The sequence below is a fragment of the Primulina huaijiensis genome, chromosome 3, assembly GCF_012295235.1.
Source record: "Primulina huaijiensis isolate GDHJ02 chromosome 3, ASM1229523v2, whole genome shotgun sequence".
Taxonomy (NCBI): Eukaryota; Viridiplantae; Streptophyta; class Magnoliopsida; order Lamiales; family Gesneriaceae; genus Primulina; species Primulina huaijiensis.
In genome coordinates, this window is record NC_133308.1 from 15,175,214 (window position 1) to 15,198,129 (window position 22,916).

At 37.1% G+C, this 22,916-nt stretch overlaps 1 protein-coding gene across 3 annotated transcripts; it reads right to left on the reverse strand.

Annotated features, from left to right (window-relative positions):
• Positions 1 to 443: 443 nt before the first annotated feature.
• LOC140973530 (uncharacterized) lies at positions 444 to 10,672 on the reverse strand. Of its 3 annotated transcripts, none has more exons than XR_012174645.1 (21): positions 10,174 to 10,672; positions 9,265 to 9,397; positions 6,980 to 7,116; positions 6,842 to 6,887; positions 6,343 to 6,555; positions 5,695 to 6,195; positions 5,475 to 5,609; positions 5,170 to 5,385; positions 5,006 to 5,095; positions 4,676 to 4,923; positions 4,491 to 4,579; positions 3,874 to 3,914; positions 3,556 to 3,586; positions 3,349 to 3,471; positions 3,037 to 3,251; positions 2,852 to 2,947; positions 2,656 to 2,768; positions 2,161 to 2,296; positions 1,982 to 2,086; positions 1,539 to 1,855; positions 444 to 701 (listed from the first exon to the last, which is right to left on the reverse strand). XR_012174645.1 is itself a non-coding variant. In XM_073436413.1 (20 exons), the coding sequence occupies exons 1-20, from the start codon at positions 10,446 to 10,448 to the stop codon at positions 1,655 to 1,657; spliced, it is 3,144 nt and encodes a 1,047-aa protein (XP_073292514.1). In that variant the 5' UTR covers positions 10,449 to 10,672; the 3' UTR covers positions 736 to 1,654. The 3 variants fall into 3 exon arrangements, 1 of the variants encoding a protein (XP_073292514.1); XR_012174646.1 differs by lacking the exon at positions 444 to 701 and adding an exon at positions 736 to 1,423; XM_073436413.1 differs by lacking the exon at positions 444 to 701 and having other exon boundaries at positions 736 to 1,855.
• Between the last annotated feature and the right edge of the window lie 12,244 nt (positions 10,673 to 22,916).

Below are 22,916 nucleotides of genomic sequence, written 5' to 3' on the forward strand. Positions count from 1 at the left end.
ATGCATAGATTGTAACGAGTGAAATTGTTCGTCATGTCTAAAATCTGGCATGTCATAAAACATATGTGATAATTGTAAATTATTTAAATTTTATATTCATCACTATCTTTACCCAATCTGTCTACTCCAACATGCAAACTAAGGAAAAAAACAAGCAATTTTTACTTATATATATACATATATCCCAAACAAAAACAAAAAAAATTGAGATCGTAATTTCAAATACTTGAATCCAAACACATCCTAACATAATAGAGATGGTGAGAACTGGACAAATATGACAATGGTATAAAATGTAGCACTAGGAATGGAAGAGTACGTCTACAACCTCTTTGGCACAATTAATGGACTAATGTATAAATGGATTGCTTAATGTCCATCAAGTGTAAGGTTCAATACAATATTATCACAAGCCAAAAAAAAAAAAAAAAACACACACAAAAATAAAAAAAAAAAAAAAAAAAAAAAAAAAAAAAAAAAAAAAGCACACCTCATTCTGCATTAATAAACACACGTATTTGGTAAAATCACGAATTTTTTAGCTATTTTGGGATCACTTTCGGAAAAACCAAAATGAGCATAACTAACTTAAATCAGGAAAAAAAATCAAAAGAATCGGACGCAGAATACACACCAAAATTTGAGAAAGTGCAACATCCCCAAACTGGAAAACCGGAAACTGCAAAAGGAATAACGAAAACCTGCAAAATATGATAGAATTAGGCGTTGTACGAATTTCACATAAGCGGGTTTTAGTCAGTTGGGATCAATGCTTGGATAAACTCCTAATAACAATTGAAATCCCCATTCATGAGAAAATAAGTATGAGGAGACGCGAAAGAAATGCAGATTAATACAGAGGGCAAATGTGGAACAAGATTGTGCATGCAAGAGCTTTACAGTTGAGCAAATTTTGTAATTTGTCGAGAACTGTAATCCTACTATCGATCATTTATCACGTCATCGAAGCCATAATAACTGGCAATAGCGAAAAACAAATTTTATTGACTGTAGAGCAAACAATGCACCACATTTCGACTGTTAGGTTTGCCAGAGGCAATAACTGGAACTCAATAATTGCACCAACTAACTACTCACAGAAATTTAATACATCATCTTGACTCTATAAGAGCAATTTCGCTTAATCCAAACCTTTAACTATTAGTAGCGGTCGACTCAAGTCATTTAAAACTATTTAGTATCCCTACCAATACTTTTTTATCGCAAGAGCAATTATAGTTGCCAACAACAATTTGTCATATGTTTACCATGATAATTAATTACAGTGCAACTGTTAAAGAAACAGTTTCTCATCATTAGTGAAAACGGGAATTTAAAATTATCATGAGGCTAAAGCTTTGTTATAATGTGTTGGTGTTCCCAGTAAACACTAGCCAAACCCAGACTAGTTTGATGCTGAACCCTGTTAAAATAACAGATCAATAACAATACACGCAAACACAGCACATAAACCAGCTCGTTTATTTCCACATAATGTAATTCAAATATACTTTTTTTCCAATTAGTTAGTTTCATACCTCACTGGGAGTATATAGGAATTTGAATCTCTTTCCAAGAATTGACAGCATAAAAACATTGGTCCAAGATTGTAGCTCTCTCTAAGAGCAGTAAAAATACACCAGACATGCAATATTCAGCTCTTAGGTGCAATTGCTGCTAGAGCATTAACCTGGGTCGGTGAAAGATTGCCCAAAAGAGGTTGCATTTGATGACCATAAATGGATATAAGGTGAGAGAACGCCCTGCCTATGTAAACCTTAACTTCCGGAGTTTCATCCGGAGAGACAGCAACTTCAGCAAATAAATTAACTAGCTGTGGAACGAAAGACAGTATCTACGAATGAAGAAAAACAAATATCCCTGAGAGTTGGAGATGGACATACACGGTACAACATAAAAATTATTGATTGTAAAATAAATACAAGGTATGCACAGAATTGGCCCAAAATGATTTTAATACCTGAGTATTAGATGATAAAACTAGATTGCAGATACAGCCATAGACAGTCAGAGATTCTTCACGATCCTCTTTCAATGGAAGCACTTGCAAGAAAACAGGTAGGACCTGACACACGAAATGAGCCAATATAGGACACATTATAAAATAGGAATTCAAAACTGAAGAGGGGAAAAACCAACCTGGTTGAGTGGAATCGACTCGGGGTGAGACATTATCATCCTTGCCACTGCACCCGCAGCATTGTCCCTCACCGCATTATCTGGCTCGGATTCTCCAAACAGGGGGTGAAGGCGACTTAAAACATCAGCGTAATATCTTTTGTGCATGTAAGGAGGACAAAGATAGCAAAAAGATATTCTATCTCACACACAGACACAGCAGAAGGTCAGAAGGAAAAGAGACGGTTACATTGAACGTGAACTTAATGAACGGTACAAATCCAATATTGATTACTGATGGACTGGGAAAAGGTAGCATAATTATGAGAGAATAAATGTGGAGGAAGGTTTTGAAAATTTAATCCACAACCACACTGTAAAGTTTCAACAGACATGTTACGTTATATTTCTTAGTAATTGTTCTCTGAGAGTCAACAGTTCCAATACAGCGATGTGTATGCATATATGGTGACAGTAATTTATTACTGAAATAGACTCCAGCACGTAGAAGGATACTTCAAGGCAGAGTCACCACCGTTTTTGCACAGCTCGCCCACACAAAATGCTGAATTTCTCCGATTTGTCGCATCAGCTGATCCTAGTTCTTTGAGTACAAGATGCATAACAACCTAAAAGATAGTAATGGTCTCCATAAATTGATTTCCCTCAAAAAGAAATTAAAATTGTTTGTTATTTAATTAGTAAAATTTACATCAACGTAGCTAGAAATTGGAGCACCCATATGCTGCGCAACTTCTGCAAGGCTTGCAACAACCATAGTCCTATCTTGTGGTGAGCGTGATGCTTTCTGTAATAGTAATTAACAAAGCCATAAAGAATGCAACAATAAAAAAGAAGTAATCGGAGTTACATGATTTACAAATGCTGACCACTAACCGCAAACTTCATCAAAGGTTCAAACAGCTGCGAAAAAATTGGAGAAAATTGAGCACCCATTGCCTTTGCAAAGGCAGGAAGGAGGTCAGAAACTGCATCCATGAGCACTTCGTCATGTTCAGCGTCCTCCTCAATCTCACCGTCCGATTCAATCTGCTGACATGTAGATTCCTCACGGAGTAATACCAAAGTAGCTTCAACAAGTGAAGGCATGTCTTTATTTGGAACATAGAAAAAGGAAGGAAGCATATTAATTTTTTTATGACCGAACGTTCGACAAGACATAACAGACAATCAAGTTTCACAACTTACAAGGTTCGACAGCCAAGTACCCAAAATCATTAATGATGTCGGCAATGCACATACAGGCTTGAGCAACAACTTCCTTGTCATCATCTTCCGTCATTGCTTTCACATAGATGTCCATTATAGTGTCTGTCGACCAAGAAACCATGGACAACATATAAATGAGATTAGCATAGAAAAATCCTGAAGTCGCAACGGTTATGAGACTCTCACCAAGAACCTCTTTTGTCTTGGTGATTCCTTCCTACAAAAAAAACATAATTCATCATGATAAAGATTTGCCCAAAATAAAACGACAATAAATAAAGGAACCACTAAAACATAAAACATAAAAGACATTTCGACGAATTCAAAAAACTGTACAAGAATAAGAAATAGTAAGCAAATAAGCAATAGTCTTCTCAGATGGTAAATCACAAGCTACTCACAGTTGGAACCAGAACGCACAGAGCTCTTTCACCATAAACAAGTCAATTCCACACATAGATAATGAGCTGAAATTTATTAAAGCAGCGGTCATTCTACACTTACATTATGATTCTGGGATACTGCTTGAATGACTGTCAAAATATCTGCCATCATAATTTAAATCCAAAAGTAAGACCTTAGATAAGTAGATAATGGACAGATAAACAATATCACAATAGACCACCAGTATAGAAACTAAGTTGACAACTAAATATAATCCCAAGAGGATTAGGTCAGGAAGATATCTAAAATGCAACAATGCATATCAAGTTCAGACAAGCCAATGAACAAATAAACGGAGAACCACAATCTATCCCAACTGTCTACCGCAATCTAGAGAAAGCCATCAAAGCCAGCAGGCATATATTCTTGTTGCAGTCTACAAGAAAACTGGGCATCTCAACAAATATGCATTTAATTTTGGTATTTTAATGTTAATTTATATACAACATAAATATCAGAAAGCAGTATTATCTTTCACAGTAGATGCACAAGGTGAGATTTGGTTTTGAGCCTCGAAATACTAGGCAACGCACACATGTGAATTCTTTAGAATGTCAACAATTACATAAATAAGCTTGTCAGGAATTGTCTTCGGGTAAATGCGCCAAGCATGAGAATGGTTAGAAGTGTAACAAGCCAGATGATAACAGACGTATATCTCAGGCATTCTGACTCACATTTCAATGAGGTTATTGCCTGAAGCCGAACATCCTCATGAAAATAAGTAGAGTGTCTAACCAAAATCTTCAGGGTCTCCTCTATGTACCTTAAATACAAATTAAGGTATCCAGATATCATAAACATGTTTCAATATTGAATCTGGAAAAGTTCGCATCTTTATAAAATACATAATCAAGGATACGGTGCGTAGAAAATCTTTGTATGCAGAGCAAATAAGCCAAGAGCTTGAGTAGCAGCTGCTTTTTCATCCAAAACACCAGTTCTCACACTGATATTACGAACTCTCGGTTCATCATGTGCTTCATCATCAGATGATACACCGCCAAATCCGCTGACATTTTCATCCTCGTCAGAATCATCAACATCCACAGCAGAGCCATCATCAAGGTTGCAGGAGGAAAATGCCAGAGGAACTACATGAGGAAGGTACTGTACAAATAGGCATATAGGATATTTTTTTGTCATGTTTATTATAAGCACATAACAGTAAGATTAACGCAAGATGGAATACCTGAGCAAATGCATCACCTAAGAGTTCAGCCACATTGCTGAAAAACCCATGGGTGTACTCCCGAAGCTCACTGAACTCTAACCAAAAACCCTGGACTACTAAACCCTAAATCAAATGTCTCCAAATGATCGTTTCTGCACATTGTGAAGCAACAAAATACATACCGATATAGCAGCTTCAATGAAGGGGGGTAATATTGGTTCCATCCTAGCCCTCCCAACAGACATTGCAACTATTCCAACTAACTCAGTAGCCCTTGCTCGCGATCGGAGGTCCTCATCATTTGCAAGCACCATGAAAATTTTCATCAACTCAAGAACCCTTTCAGCATATGGAACAAAAGCTTGTTCTGCAGCAGTTGCAACTGAACCAATTGCGGACTACAATAGCATACAAAGGATTTTAAAATTGAGAATACCAAATTAATTTGAAGCATAATATTACTCATGAAAATGCCTTGAAATCTTACCATGCAAGTCTCCTGCAAATTACGAGGACTACTTTGGAGTGCAGCAAGTAATTTTCCCATCAAAGGATCGAGAAAAGGAAGAATTTCATCACCCATGTTCTCACAAAATGCTGCCAATGCGTAATATGACTTCTCCTGACAAATAAAAAGTAAAAAGTTGCCAGGTTAGGCAAATATACAATGTAATATAGGTGTAATACAGGTGGCATCAAATGGTCACCTTGACTTCATCAGATGCATCCTCTAGGGCATTCAATATAGAAGGAAGAACGGTTGCATAATGCGATACTATCTCAGGCTGCAGATGCTCAGCAAATTGACCAAGCGCAAAGGATGCAGCCCCTCGTACCATTTGCTCGGGATCCCTAAGTGCTCCCAAGATAACATGAAGTACAGGCTCCAATTTGGTTTTCATCAACTCTAAACAACCTTCTGATACAACGCCTAAAGCGGTAACCGAAGCTTCCCTAAACTTTGGATTGGCATTCTGACTGCTTAAAGAAGCAAACTCAAAAACAGGTGAAAATACTTGCTTTGGAAGATTTATAGCCATGGTATCAATAACTTCTGCAGCAGCTCGGTCTGGTGCTAGATCATCATCTTCTTCGTTAGTGGATTCTGCAAGTAATGGACACATAATTTGCAGGATTGGTCCAACCAGCTTGTACTTTTTTAGGGAATTGCACTTATATTTTGCAAGCCATGAAATTATTTGAATAGCCTAACATAAGGGAAAAGGAGAAAAACAAAATGTAATTAAAGCATGGATCAGAAAAATAACCAATTCATTTTTTATAATTCAAAATTACCACAAAAGAGTGGAATTCTGAGAAATTAGGGAAAAAATATGGTAGTTCACACTGCTAACCTGATGGCGAGTGTTAGATTCCAGATTAGAACTTGCACAAACTTCAAGAGAAAATTGAACAATAGCTTTGATAGAATCTCCAAGAAGAGGAGCTGGAGACTCGATTAGCTCGTCAAAAATCTCAAAAGCAAGTACAGCAACATCCTCTTCACCAGAAGCAAGGCATTGCCTTGACACATTCAAAATGCTGGGAATAAACTCTCGAAACTTGACCTGCAGGTAGGCCGTAGGAGCATTAGCCATAGCATGCTACAATGAAGGGGTGCGTTGGAAAGGACAGACCAGCCTATCAACTCAGCTTAACAATGCAGATGATCCATTTTCATTTTCAGGAGGGAAAGAAATCACAATTATGGCAAGACTAAGATGAGATCATCACAGAAACATAACCATCATTCGCAAGAGAATTTTAAAATGCAGTAATGTGTTACATCTAGAATTTAATTATACCATAAGAGTGAATCTGTAAGAGGTAGATGTAGAGAATAAAATCACTCACCACTTCTGTCTCATCATGAGTGAACTCCACAAAAGAACCAACGGCCCTGATACAACAAAATGCACCATGTTTAATCATGACACTCATATATCTAAACAAAAGTACAACCATCAAACAATTATTCAAGCAAATTTTTACTTGAGAGCAGCAACTCTAACACGATTGCTGGTCTCATCTTGTAGGCATTTTAGTAGCAGAGCCTGTAAATCTGTAAAGTACGGTCGAAACGAATTCCCAATTGTTTCTGTCAAGGAGCTGAAAAGTATCAACGCCACCTTGAACCATGAAAAAGCCATTATTTAACCTTTCATACTGAACATGCATATCCATCTATTGAATATATATATATATATATACCTGCATATATAGAAAAACTCGAATTGGAAAGATTAAGCCCATATACAAAAGAGATAGTCCCTGTTTCACTTAGGAGTGGTGTATTCAATGTGAGAGAATTAATGACTTTTAAAGAGTTTTGTGGAGTTTAAAAGTCGAGGTATTCGTTATAGATTTTTATAAACTCTATGTAAATCTAGTGGTATCAAAAATAAACTTTCGTGGAGTTTTAAAAATTCATGTGATATTCAACCTTTAATTTTAAAAAATTTATACAAGTCCAGAGATATTCAAATTTTCATTTAACTTTTATGATTCCATGAAAGTCATTAACATACAAATATAAAAGCATAAAGTACAATAATAAAATGTCAAAAATTATATTTGATTGAACACAAAGATTTGGATCGACTTCGAATTAATAATTTCTTTCCATCTGTTATCACTTCCTCCATTCAAATCATGTTTCTACACATCTCTCTTCCCCGTTCAAATCATGTTTCAATATATAAATCTTTCTTTCATCTTCAATTTTTTTTGTTGTTAGCAGATTTAGGGAGACTTATTTTCTAAATTATTGATTAACTAACTTTTGCAATTTGAAATAAAAAAAAAGATTTAAAAAGTCATAGATTTTAAGTTTTTTGAACTTTGGCAATTGGAAAATAGGAATTGATTTTGTTGTTTTATTATATAATTTATATTATTAATTATTATATTATTTTATAACTTATAATTTTGAAATTCTATTAGGTGCCATATATAGGAAAATCATAAATTTTTAATAAAATTTTATCCTCCAAAAAATCGGAAGTAATAATAAATTATTTTTAATAATTAATTTAATTATTTTTTCACTTAATGAACATATATATATATAGTGTGTGTGTGTGTGTGTGTGTGTGTGTGTGTGTGTTGTGCATTAATTTAATTACATCGTTAATATCTTTTTAAAATTTACGATTACGAAGATACACACATCAACACACACACACACACACACATATAAGAATAATTATATGGAATAAACATAAAAAACTTTATAAAATGATATTAATTAAATATATTTTAATGTACTTATTTTTTCCTTTTACATACAAATTCCATTGAAATTTATGAAAAAGTTTATAAATGTCTGTAAAAATCCATCAAAGTAAATTCACAATAGTCTATGAAAATCTTTTACATATCTGTGAAATTCTATACAAATTAATAAAAATCTATTAATTACACCTACGTCTATTATTCAAAAAAGTCAATAAATCTCTACAAAAAATACACTCTTGCTAGAGTCTTCCATGTAAACATGATTTAACATTTTAGAAAAGACGACCACTTCTCCCAGTAACATATGCGAAAAACTAATTTTAGGGTCCACATCTCAGTAAAACGTAAAATTGCTGGAATCCCTGTATCTTAATCATATTTATGGATTAAACAATCAATTAGTTCTCTTTTACCAACCGAAGACACCACTCAATTTCATTTCCAATAATATCAGCTCATTTACTGAGACTCCTTATTCGCTGGTAACACCACTGAGATGAATAACTTGTGATAGTTTATGATTTCATGACTGATCATCATATCATATACCGCAAAAGGATGAAATAAGGATCTAATTTCCTATTAGTTCGGCAACTCAACAATATTAGATCACCTGGATCCCTCTCTCCTTTGTAGTCTTAAAGCTCTCTTCTTGATACATATCCCTAGCACAACGTACAAGTGTTCAGAAAAAACTAACAACAATGGACGGTAAGAAGGGGGGCCCGATGTCGCTCTTGCAGTCTAGAGCCTAAAATAGCTACGAGCTAGTGCATGGACACGGGTCACACTTCATAGCAGTTTAGAACTACTATGTAGCACGGTGGGTTAGGCTGAACTCCTCCTAAGGGCATTCACCATAGGATATTAGAACATCTTTCAAGATAAAGTACACTTCTTAGAAAAGGTGGCTATAATACACAAGTCTCAAAACTCTTGGACAGTCAATGTATCACCACTTAAAGTTTATGCAAATTGCTGATAGTAGCACAAAAAAAAATGAAGGAAATATGAAGAAGGAATGGAGAGTGAAAATGTACTTCTTTGTGCTCTTCCTGAGCGCTCTGACTGCATTGGAATAGAAATGGCAACAAATCTGGCCATTCTCCAGATGGGACTGCATACTTCGCTATGATACTCACTACATTTGCGCTAGCTCGCCTCACTGGTGCACTGCAAAACCATAGACACAAACAACCATCTGATCATAAGAATCTGCAAATGATTTTCAATACAACAAATAAATAGTAACGTGAAGCACAATTTGATTAGTGGAAGACATCAAATCCCTCTAAATTTGAAAGAGGAAAGGAATTTAGCATGATTATCCTCTCAATGTGTTATGTAAATTTGGATATGCAAATATGAACAAAAAGGGTATCAAATAACTGAATAAGGATTTTGTTGTTCACTTGCTACACCAAAAATTAAAGGGGACTCTGCTGAGGGCACCATGCTCGGATAAAAAACCAACCTTTTCATGCCTATCAAAATCAAAAGGGGGAACAAATCTTATTGGCAAAAAAAATCAAACAGGGCCTACCTCAGGACTCAGGAAGAATGTGGTACAGAAATAATAATGTCTCCGATTATGACCAGAAAAAACATAAGAGAAAAGCATGTTACATCATTTTCGAAAAAATAAAAATAAAAATGGTTCATACTTCAGCAAAATCATGCACAGTTCAGAGTACAAAGCACGTCCAGTGTGTCTTGGCAGATAACAAACCCAGGACTTTGAACCAAGATTATAAAGAAAAATCATACAAGTCCATCCCAATTTAGTAGTATGCCAAAATCCTGCCTATCATCTTACAATCATTAAAAATAAAGAATTCTGTGTCACAACTAACACGCGCCTAATTGAAGAGTGATCAGCATAATTATCTTCAACAAAACAATGGAAAGAATAGTTCCAAAAAAAAAAACAGGCTGTATAATTTACAAACCTATGTTCCATGGTGATGCTTTCAATTAGTGACTGCTTGACCACCTGGCGGAGCTGCGGAGAGAGCTTGCTCCAATGCCCGGTAATCTTCTTGCGGAGGAGAACGGCAGCAAGCTGGCGGACGTTGGGGGTCTTAGCGGTGCGGAGGTGGTGGACAAGTGCTGGAACCACCTGCGGATCCTTGGAAAGCCGCTTAATCTGATCCTCCGCCTGGCGCCGCGCATCGTTGTCCGGCATCAAGAATTGAATAAGCAGAAGTTCCAGCGACTGCGCCATTTGCACAATCACTTCGTTATCTCTACGTGAAAGGGATGATAAGAGGCTGGAGATAGAAAATGCGGAACCCTAGGAGGAGGAAGGCGAGGATTTCTGTTTGCTTTATGTACAAGGGAGTGACAGACGGCGGCGTTGGGGGAATGTTGTGGGGACGGGTTTCGGGTCCTATTTTAGGGCCGGGCTGCTTGCTGTCGTCGGGCTGTTTTAGCCCATCAATAACTCTACAATAAGAAAGGATGGGATCTCACATGAACTCAACATTAGTTTGGTACACAACATATAAAAAATATGAGATATATATAATATAAGAATAAATCAAAGATAAGTATGATGGTAAGATAATATATTGAATACTTTGTATGATTTTAATAGAAGTGATTAAATTTATATATTAGATTGTAATGACAAAATTAATTTTATCATAATCTTATATATGTTTCATTGTCATAAAACAATTACAAATAAACTATTTATCAAATAATCTTATATATTTTAAATTTTTAATTAATTAATTTGATATGTGCAATAAAATAGTTCGTTTTTCACTTTTTATATATTTATTTTATTTATATTTTACGTTTTAATATTTTTTAATTGTTTCATGAATTTATAATTTGATTATGGATATTTTAAAATAAATTATTGACCAAATTTTCGAAATACATCAAGTTTAATAAATAGTATAGATTAATTTTAATACTAACTATTTAGTTTTAAATTTTAATAACAAAAATATATTTTAAATTTTTAATAAATTATGTATGTCCTAACACAATATCAATAGCAATTTTTTTTTCGAAAGAGTGTCTAAAACTAATTTAAATCCCAATACTTGAGAAATAGAGGCAATAATGTCATTTCGCAGAATTTATTATTTATCATGTAGATATCCCTACACATTAGTAGGAGGTCTTCTCCGTAGTGGACCACCATTATCACGGGACCATCCAATTTTTATGGGTTGTTAAAAAATGAACCAAACATGAGTTGAAGGATGATAACTTATTAATCATTTAGTTATTAAGTGTACCAAAATATGTCTTACTACACTAATTCCAAAGGTCAGGATCGAGCGAGTTTGAAAAGATTATAAGCCCATAGTTTATACAATACTTGTTATAAAATTGTGTCATGTGCATTTACCAATTGACTTCGACCAATCTTACTATTTGCACAATATTGATATTTGCAGACGTGTCAGGTACGAAGTACACCAATTTGTATAAAAATAATAAAAAAATCTAACTATCAAACGAAAGCGAATCCTAAATTCCACCGTCGGTTCTAATCTCCTAAACAAATATAATGCCAAAAACGAAGATAACTACTGGAATTTGAAGAATAACCCCTGACATCGTTTATATTTTCAATAAACAGTAGGAATTTACACGACATAAAAATATAACACATAAAGTTGCTGAAATCTAAAACGACAAGACCTAGAATGCTAGAAATATACTGGAACTGTAACGTCTACCGTTCTAAAAGTGCGGAAATATTTTTTTTAAGCTCGTAATTACAACATAACATTTAAAATAATCGTATTTGTTTGTCAATAAAAATAGCGCAGTTTAAAAATTAATAACATCATCCAAAATCAACATAAACGTAAACGTGTAAAAAATCGAAGTATCACCAACGTATAAAAATGTGTAACTCCTCTCAAAACACATGAATCAATATGCGGAATAATAAATGGTCCTTTGGTCGTGTCACCGCACAACCCGTCTGCCTACTCAGTCTTCGACACCTCCGATCCCCTAATCAAAATTCTCACATGTACCACACACGTCTAGTGAGTCTAAAGATTCAATACATCTGTACAAGCAATAACCAGTACATGTAGCGCACAAAAGCGAAAAATCGCATAATCAACATACATTTCATGTCTGCAGTAAAATCATATACGTAAACGTGTCCTGTCAAAACATGGTAATAATCATAACATGTATCATCGTGTCAACATATACGTGTTAATTTTCTTAATTTGAATTTCGTTCATTAGCTGTGACTTTAGTATCATCATGTCAGTCGATTGATCCATCTACGTGTAACCGTGGTACCCGACGGCGAGAATCATCAGCGACAGCATTACCCGCCCACTGAGTCCTGGCCATACATGTCATCGTGCCATCGTGTTAGTCACAACTAAATCACTTCCTTCAAAAACGTGCCATCATATTTATCAATTACATAAAAGCATGCATATACATAATTTTTCCTTTAAATCAAGCATGCACCGTAATTATCATAATTGCGTAAAAAATCGTAAACATGATTCATAAACATTTAAAAATATTATAATTTTGTGCTCAGGGCGCTGCCTTGACCAAAATCTCACCACGGGTGCAAAATGATCAATTTGCCCTTAGAAACCCAAAAATTACCATTTTACCCATGGACCTCTAAAATTGACCCGAAGCTTACCGAACTCCTTAAAATGTCCCAAAACATTATTTAAAAGCATTCCTAGACGCAAACTCGAGCTCATTCTACAACCTAAGCGATTTGTTTAAAAACTTGGACCGGGGTCCCCGTTTCAACCCGAATCGCTACGAAACTTACCCAAATTTTCCCAAAATTTTACCATACTTACAATGCATCCTAACAGCCCCTAAACCACTCCTTCCAGCCCTCAAAGACCCACAAAAACAGCCCCAAGAACCGCTGAAATTTCCAGCAGCTTCTTTCGAACCCTAGGTCTCTTACTTTCCAATATTATACTCCTAGCCTTCAACCAGCGGGTCCAGCCACGAACCGAACTCCTCTTGACCACTCTGGGACCCTACTGGACACACTAGACCCACGGCCCCAGCCCCATGCAAGCTGCACCAGCCCACGATTGCTAGACACCAAGGAGCGCATGTACGACCATTTCCTCACCTATCACTCAATCGCGTTTGGGGGCTGTTCCAGCAGGTGCCGACCCCTCACTACAAAAAAAAATGTCATACTACAACGGTTAAAAACCGTTGTCGTTTCCATTTTAAAACTGTTGTTAAAGCCCCTGTGGTTAAAGGGTACGCTCAAAGACAACGGTTAAAAATCGTTGTTGTTGCCACATTTACGACGGTTTTGAAAACCCGTCGTAAATAAAATTTGCGACAGTTGTTTTAAACCGTTGCCAATTGGCGACGGAAATCATGTCAACAACCGTCGCTATTTAGCGAAATAAGCGACGGTTTATATAACATCGTCGCTAAAATTAGCGATATTTTATTCATAAAGTCCGTCGCTAATTAGCGACGGTTAATTCATAATTTCTGTCATTAAGGTTTTCAGTAAAATAAAAAAAATTACTTTAAATAATTTAACAAATCTAAAAAAATTACAATAAATTACAATTCCACTATCCTAACATTATTCGTGAACTTATTTAACAAAAAAAAATTATCAAAAAATAAAACAAAAATATTTATCCTAAATCGAAATTAAAATATTGTAAGAGAGAAAAATTTTTAAGTGTTGTGATGTGGTGTGAATGAAAATGGAACGAAAACACTTATATTTATAGAAAATTGCGACGGTTTTTTAGTTAAACCGTCGCTAGTAGCGACGGTTATTTCAATAAACCGTCGTACATTTAAAATAGCGACGGTTGTATTTAAAAACAGTCGCTAAATTTAGCGACGATTTTGGTAATCCATCGACGGTTTTATAAAACTGTCGCTATTGTTAAAAACGCGACGGTTTTACTTGAAACCGTCGTTAAATATAGCGACAGAAATTAAACTGTCTCTAAATTTAGCGACGGTTGTAGTCAGAACCGTCGCTAATTTAAAACTAGCGACGGATGTAACCCGTCGCTAAATTTAGCGACGGATTTATCAAAATCGTCGCTAAATAAAGCAACGGTTTTAATGAAACGTTGTTGTTTGTCCAAAAAACACGCTAATCGACAACGATTTTCTAAAACCGTCGTCGTATATCTTAAAAAACACGCTAATAGACAACGGTTTAAAACCGTTGTCGTAACCCATATACGACAACGGTTTTAACAAAAACCGTTGTCTTTAGCAACCAAAAAACACGCCCATAGACAACGGTTTGCTAAAACCGTTGTCGTTGACCCATAAAGACAACGGTTTTTTAAAAACCGTTGTCTTTTGACAAAAAAAAATTCAGAAAGACAACGGTTTTAACGAAAACCGTTGTTAAAAGGAAAAGAGACAACGGTTTCTGATAAAACCGTTGTCTTTTGAGTGTGGTTGTATGTTGATTTTCTTGAATGGGTGTTTAAGTAATAATTAAATAGATAACAATTAGCTAATGTGTAACGTACCGTACTTTTTACGACTTAAAATTTGCGGAAGAATAAAAAATTTTCTTGATTAATTAATGAACCTTCAAAGTTTTGTAAAATAAACTGTACGTCTCAACACAATGTCTACCAAAAGTTTTTGCTTGAACCTCAACATCGTAACATAAAAATCCAGAGTATTTTCAACATTTCAAATATCATTAAAATTTCAAACACATGGCAGTTCTCGGGTTTAGCCTCCTACTCAGTCCAAGCAAGCTCCTTGGTCCCCACCCCTCATCTCCTCAACCTAATCCTCACCTGCATCGATCAAGTCTAGTTAGTCTAAAGACTCAACACGTATAAACTAAAAGTAACGAGTAATACATAATAAAATCACATGCAACTTCAAAATAGAGAGTACATACTGAAACTTGAACTTGCATGAGAAAGCTTGAACTAACATACATAACATAGACGTGCCATAACGTAAAAACTTTTCTTAAACATGCTTGTATAATTGTACATACTTAAACTTACATAAACTTCATAATTTTGCGTAGAGGCATGTTTCAAAGCAAGTGACTCATAACATAAATCGCTTGATCAGACTAAACCACAGTACTGGGCTGACAGGGAAAAATCCGCTGCCACATACATGAGATCCCCGTTCATAATTTAACGGGCGGATTGGTCCACGTTCATAATTTAACGCTTTCCAATCCTGATCTAAACACGTTCATAATTTAACTGGGTGGAGACGTCTTCGGCCACGTTCACCGACTTCCAAACCCATTCATAGTTGGAGAGGTCGCCGGACACGTTCTCCGGCTTCCAAACCCGTTCATAATTTGGTCACAAGACATTTAACATACCTCAAAACTTAAAATATTTTCTTTTGCACGTCGAACATACTTACTTGACGTTGAGGGATTCGTTGGATCTCGATTGGGGCCACTGCTGCACATGCTAACATGAGTTCAAACCCTTATCTTTCATTGCTTAGACGTAGGTACTCGTGCTCACCACCGAAGTAAATAAATAGCTTATGACATTCTAAATCGCTCGGGACTTGACCTCGTTTAATCATCGTACTAAACCATGACATAGAACCCCCAAAACATATCCTATATTTTATATTACTAACCCCAAAACAAATCCTATATTTTTACATAAATAAATTTTAACTATCGTACTAAACCATAATATAGAACCTGTAACACGCTCTGACCCGATTTCATAAAATAACAGCGGAATTTAAAATTTTTCTTGAAGGGAAGAAGGATTTAAAATACATTTCAATATATAATCAAAAATATATACATGATCAAATAAGCGTTGTAACAAAATACAAAATACCATTTTGATCATGTCCAAAAGTGCTAACAAAATAGCCTTCTTCCTTCCATCTTCTATGCATATGACCTCGGCTCCAATCAACATCCTGGCCCGTCACTCTTATCTGCATCACATGAAATAACTGAAATGAGTATAAAACTCAGCAAGTGGAACTCTTACATAGCAATGAATACATATCATACCCTGTAAAACATGGCTTTGAAAACATTAAATACCATCAACTCTGAAACATGAATATCGTAGAATGAATAACAATAACGATGATATTTCTCTTTTCTCTTGTGGATTGATATCTAAATAGTATCTCTGTCTCTGTACTTATATCCCATCGATATAAATCGATACTCTGTCGGGATATAAGCCTATGGTTGTTGATCAACTAATTGCATGCAATCTCTGGCTATCTATTTATCAATCCAATAAATCATTTGAAATCTCTCTTGGACATTAAAACAAACACCTTGAATGCTCTTTTCATTTGCATTCCCTTTTATACAATTGAGGCATATAAAAACCTCTAATATACAACAAAGTGTACAAATACATAACATGAATCAATTGAAAGGGAATAGCATGTTAAAACCATTTGAAATACAATACATATAATTCATGTGAGCACAAGGAATGAATTCCACTTACTACACTTGGAAACCTTGATTCTAAACTCTTGGTTGAATTTCTACAACAATAAACCATATATTGCACCATCAATAACCCAATAATCAAACAACCATATCATTAAATCCATAAAACCAACACAATCAACAAACCCAAGATTTCCCAACATCAAAATCCAAGAATAAACAAAGCCACAAGCTTACCTTAGCTTCTTAAACCCACAAGAACTTGGTTTCACCACCACAATCCAACAACAAGCTTGAATCAAAGATAAGAAATGAAAGGAAATGAAACCCTAACCTCCCCTTGAGAGAAAGAACCGAGAGAATGGAGAGAAATGAGAGAAAATGAGACCAACTCATGAATTATATCACTTAAATCCCAAAAAAACGATTTTTGTACTGTGCTGGGCGCTCGGGCAGTCATAAATTACAGCTCGGGCGCGGACCATACTGTCCAATACCAAACTTTCAGAATCAGCGGCGCTCGGGCGGTCATTTCTTACCGCTCGGGCACCGCTCTGCGCATAGCTGCCTCAAAGATCGCCTCCGAAATGCCTCTTCCCATCATAATTTGGAAAAGTGGTAAACATGAAAGTTGTAGCTCTATGTCTTGGCTTGCTTCTCCAATTAGCCTCATGTCATTTGAAGGTCTGACTAAAAAGTTATGCTCAATCTCCCAACATGTTTCATTGGAGGAACTACGACAAACTTCGGGGCGCTATTGGCTTGTCTTCCACAATGATTTGAACAAAACTCAAAACATGAAAGTTACACCTCTATGTCTTATCTAACCACTCCAATTGGCTTCATACCAATTGGATCAACATACAAATTATCATGAATTTAATCGCAACGACACTACAGTATCACCACACGACATCTATAACCACAATACTATAAATCATAAATCTTAACTCTTAACATCAAAACTATACATAAAATTAACCAAGGAGTCAATAAACATATTAAATCTTAAACCGTACCGATCACCAAGCTTGGATATTACAATCTCCCCTCCTTAGAGGAATTTCGTCCCCGAAATTGACGTCACTGCGCAAACAACTCAGGATGCTTTTCTTTCATCTCATCATCTGGTTCCCACGTGGCTTCTTCAATCAATTGATTCTTCCAAAGGACTTTAACAATGCCGATCTCTTTATTCCTTAATACTTTAACTTTGCGATCCAGAATCTGGACTGAAACCTCTTGGTACGTCAAACTCGGCGTCAAATCCAATGGCTCGTGGCGAAGAACATGGGAAGGATTTGCAATATACTTCCTGAGCATGGAGACATGAAAAACATTATGAACTCTATCAAGATCTGGCGGTAAGGCTAACCTGTAAGCTCGATCACCGACTCTGTCCAAGATCTCAAATGGGCCAATGAATCTTGGACTCAACTTTCCCTTTTTGCCAAACCGCATCACACCTTTAAGAGGTGCTATCTTCAAGAACACATGGTCGCCAACCTCAAACTACAACGGCCTTCGCCTCACATCAGCATAGCTCTTCTGTCTGGACTGCGCTGTCTTCATCCTCTCTTGAATAACAGTAACAACATCAGCTGTCTGTTGGACCAACTCTGGACCCAACATCTTCCTCTCACCAATCTCGTCCCAATACAAGGGAGATCTACATTTTTGGCCATAAAGTGCTTCATAAGGTGCCATGCCAATCGTCGCCTGGTAACTGTTATTGTACGTGAACTCAACAAGAGGCAATTTGGAATCCCAACTACCAGGATAGTCTATAGTACAAGCTCTGAGCATATCCTCCAAAATCTGAATAACTCTCTCTGATTGACCGTCGCTCTGAGGATGATATGCTGTACTGAATGCTAACCGTGTACCCAAGGCTCTATGTAAACTCTTCCAAAACTCTGAAGTAAATCTAGGGTCACGATCAGACACAATCGACACAGGAACACCATGAAGTCTAACAATCTCTGCTATGTACTCTTCGGCATACTGGTTCATGGAATACGTTGTCTTGACTGGGAGAAAATGAGCTGACTTGGTCAACCGATCAACGATAACCCAAATAGAGTTTTAGCCTTTCTGCGTTCTGGGAAGACCAGTCACGAAGTCCATCGTAATATGCTCCCATTTCCATTGAGGAATCAGCAATGATAGCAATGTCCCAGCAGGTCTCTGGTGCTCGATTTTCACCTGCTGACAGGTTAGGCACTGAGAAATAAACATGGCAATATCTTTCTTCATGCCTGGCCACCAATAGAGTCTACGAAGATCTTGATACATCTTGGTGCTACCTGGGTGTATCGAGTATGGCGTGGTATGAGCCTTTGTCAAGACATCTCGCCGAATATCATCACCAACAGGAATACAAATATGGCCTCTGAATGTCACCAAACCATCTCTATTCGTCCCGAACTCTGAATTACCTCTCTCCTCTGCTCTGGCTCTCAACTCTGTCAACTGTACATCAGTGGCCTGCTCTCTACGAATCCTGTCTGTCAATGTAGCCCGAATGACCACCGCTGAAAAGCGAGCAATGGTTCCTGGAACCACCAAAGCTAGCTCCTCTCGTTCCAAGTCTAACAACAACGACTTCTGGATCATAAAACTCAAATAGGAACTTGACTTACGGCTCAATGCATCTGCTACAACATTCGCCTTCCCAGGGTGGTAACTAATCGTCACATCATAATCTTTGACAAGCTCTAACCACAATCTTTGCCGCATATTGAGTTCTTTTTGGGAAAACAAATACTTTAAACTCTTGTGGTCCGTGAAAATTTCACACTTTTCGCCATATAAATAGTGTCTCCAGATTTTCAGGGCGAAAACTACAGCTGCCAGTTCCAGGTCATGCGTAGGATAATTTTTCTCGTAGTCTTTCAATTGACGAGAAGCATAAGCTATAACCTTTCCACGTTGCATCAGCACTGCACCAAGACCCTTCTTCGACGCATCGGTAAAAACAACAAAGTCATCTGAACCACTGGGCAATGCAAGTACCGGAGCTGTCATCAACTTATCTTTCAACTCCTGGAATCCTCTTTGGCATTCATTGGACCACTCAAACTTCACAGTCTTCCTCGTCAAATTGGTTAATGGCAGGGCAATTTTGGAAAAATCTGAAATAAAACGACGATAATAACCCGCCAAACCAAGAAAACTGCGTACCTCTGATATAGTGGTAGGGATAGGCCACTTCTGTATCGCCTCTATTTTCGCTGGATCAACAGCTAACCCATCCTTTGAGACAACATGGCCTAAGAAAGAAATCTGCTCTAACCAGAACTCACATTTCTTCAACTTAGCATACAACCTCTTCTCCCTCAACAATTGAAGAACGACTCTGAGGGGCTCTGCATGAAGCTCTCTGGTCTTGGAATAAATCAATATATCATCGATGAAAACAATGACAAAGCTATCCAAATACGGCTTGAACACCCGGTTCATAAGACCCATGAAGACTGAAGGAGCATTAGTCAGACCAAACGACATCACAAGAAATTCGTAATGACCGTACCTGGTTCGAAACGCCGTTTTAGGGATATCAGACTCCCTAACTTTCAACTGATAATAGCTAGATCGCAGATCAATCTTCGAAAACACTGTAGCCCCCTGCAGTTGATCAAAAAGATCGTCTATTCGCGGCAACGGATATTTATTCTTGAGAGTCACTTTGTTGATCTCTCTATATTCAATGCAAAGCCGCAAAGACCCGTCTTTCTTTTTGACGAAAAGAACCGGAATTCCCCAAGGCGAAGAACTCGGCCGAATAAAACCTTTATCCAATAGATCCTGCAATTGCATCTTCAACTCTTTCATCTCTGTAGGGGCCATTCTGTACGGAGCCTTAGAAATAGAAACCGTACCCGGAACTAGATCAATCACAAACTCTACATCTCTGTCCGGCGGTAAACCCGGCACATCATCCTCAAATACATCAGAAAACTCTCTCACAACATCAATATCATCAATATTCAACTTCACAATTCTATCCGTATCAACAATCGAAGCCAAAAATCCATCACAACATCTAAACAACAACTTCTTAGCCTCAAGACACGAAATAAAAGGAAGGACCAGCGAAGTACCTGCACTGGCTAGCATACCTTCCTTATTTCCATCATCTGCAAATTTCACCGTCTTAGCAACGCAATCAATCACTGCACGGTAAGTTGATAGCCAATCCATGCCAAGTATAATATCAAACGCAACCATCGAAATAACAATCAAATCGGCATAAACCACTCGCCCATCGATTTGAACAGAACACGCATACACAATAGACGTCGGGCACAACACATCTCCCGAAGGCAATACAACATTAAACTGGAGGGGAAGAATAGAATGAACTAAACCCAAAGATCTCAAAAATAGTTCAGACATAAAAGAATGAGTAGCACCTGTATCAATCAATGTCGTAGCTACTCTGCCTGAAATTAAGATAGTGCTAGAGATCACAGAAGAATCAGGGTTTATACCTTCCTTCGTCATGGTGAAGATGCGACCCTGCACCTACTCTTTACTCGAGCCTCTCGGACAATCCTTGGCTATATGGCCTGCAGTGCCACAACGGTAGCAAGTATGAGTACCAAATCTGCACTTTCTCCGATGATGCCTACTACACTTGGGAAACAACGGCTTCTCTGGATCAGATAGAACTGTCGGTGCTTTAGAACTCGGCTCTATCTTGCCTTTCCCTTTAAAATGGTCCTTTCCTCTTTGGCTCGAACCTTGACCTCTTTGAGCAACAAACTGCTGCCTCGCCTGTCTCTCTCTGGCAATGTCGTTCTCATCTTGCTCGGCTAACAAAGCCTTAGCCACAATCTCTTTACATGTCACAGCCTTAGACATATTGATGTCCCTCCTGATCTCTGCTCGAAGGCGTCTAATGAAATGAGAACCCTTGTCTTTGTCATTGGAGGCAATATATGGGGCAAACAGACAACCCTCCTCAAACTTCAAGATGTACTCGCCAACATTCATACCTCCTTGACGAAGCTCTAAAAATTCAGTCACTTTCCGAGCTCGAAGTACATCTGGGAAGTACTTGTCATAGAAAAGATCCGTGAAATCTTGCCACTTCAATGCCGGAATATCAACACCTACCTTGGTAGCATTACACCAAATACGTGCAGCTTTGACTAGCATGAATACTGCACAACCCACTCTGTCCTTGTCTTCATAATTGAGATGATCAAATATCGTGTAGAGGCCTAAAAATCCGTGCTTGAAAAATTGTGGAAAATTTAAAAATTTTCTTTTTAAATAAATAAAATTGCCTCATTCATAATTGAACTGATAAATAAAGTTTGATATTCAAAATAGCAGCGGAAGAAATCTAATGTTTGCAAAATACAGACTTAAAAATAATTCAGCAACATAAAAACTTGGTTTCAATCAAAAATAATAAATGCTGAAATGAGGTCCTCGGGTTCCACCACTGCCGACCCAAGCTAGCTCACTGGTCCCCGCCCTCGGTTCCGACATCATCAGCACCTACAACAATCAAGTCTAGTGAGTCTAAAGACTCAACATGCATATATCGTAAATAATGAGTAAGTAATATAGTAAGATATGCATGGGATAAAATATCTCATGAGGCATACTGGAAATAACTTGTTCTGAGCAATTATAATACGTGCATAACTGAACTGAAAATCATAGTAAAAATGTTTGCTCCTCGGAGCCCTGTACTGAAATAGCTGTATATAATTTTCTGGCGAGATTATGGTCTATGCACGTGGTCCCTGGGGCAGCCATGATCCGATCCCTTCCTTTATGACAGCACACTTGATTTTTCGAAACACAAATGGAGAGCAATGGGGAGTTGCTGTCATTTTCTTGATTTTGGCTAGCATGGGACTCAAACCAATGGACACAAGTGATCCTAACATGTCCTAGCACATGCCTAGGAGCAGCCTTGGGAGCCTGGAACCGATTCAATACCTGAAACCCACAACACAAAGCAAACCGTGAAGCTTAAAAAGGGAGGGTCGAAAATCTGCATGTACATTTTCTGAAATTTCTTGGTGTGTTTCGGTTTTTTTTTGCATATAAAGGATGATCATGTAATGTTAAATAAATGATAATAGGACTTGATTGAGGTTTGAAAGAAATAAAGACATGCCTTTGATTCGTTTGAAAGAAAAACGAAAAGAATAGACGATACGGCGCGGAGGAGGTGGAGCGCTTTCTATTCTACCTTGCTTGCTCGATTTTTCTCTCCTTAATCTCACTAAATTCTCACAATTTTTGGCACTGAAAATGGCT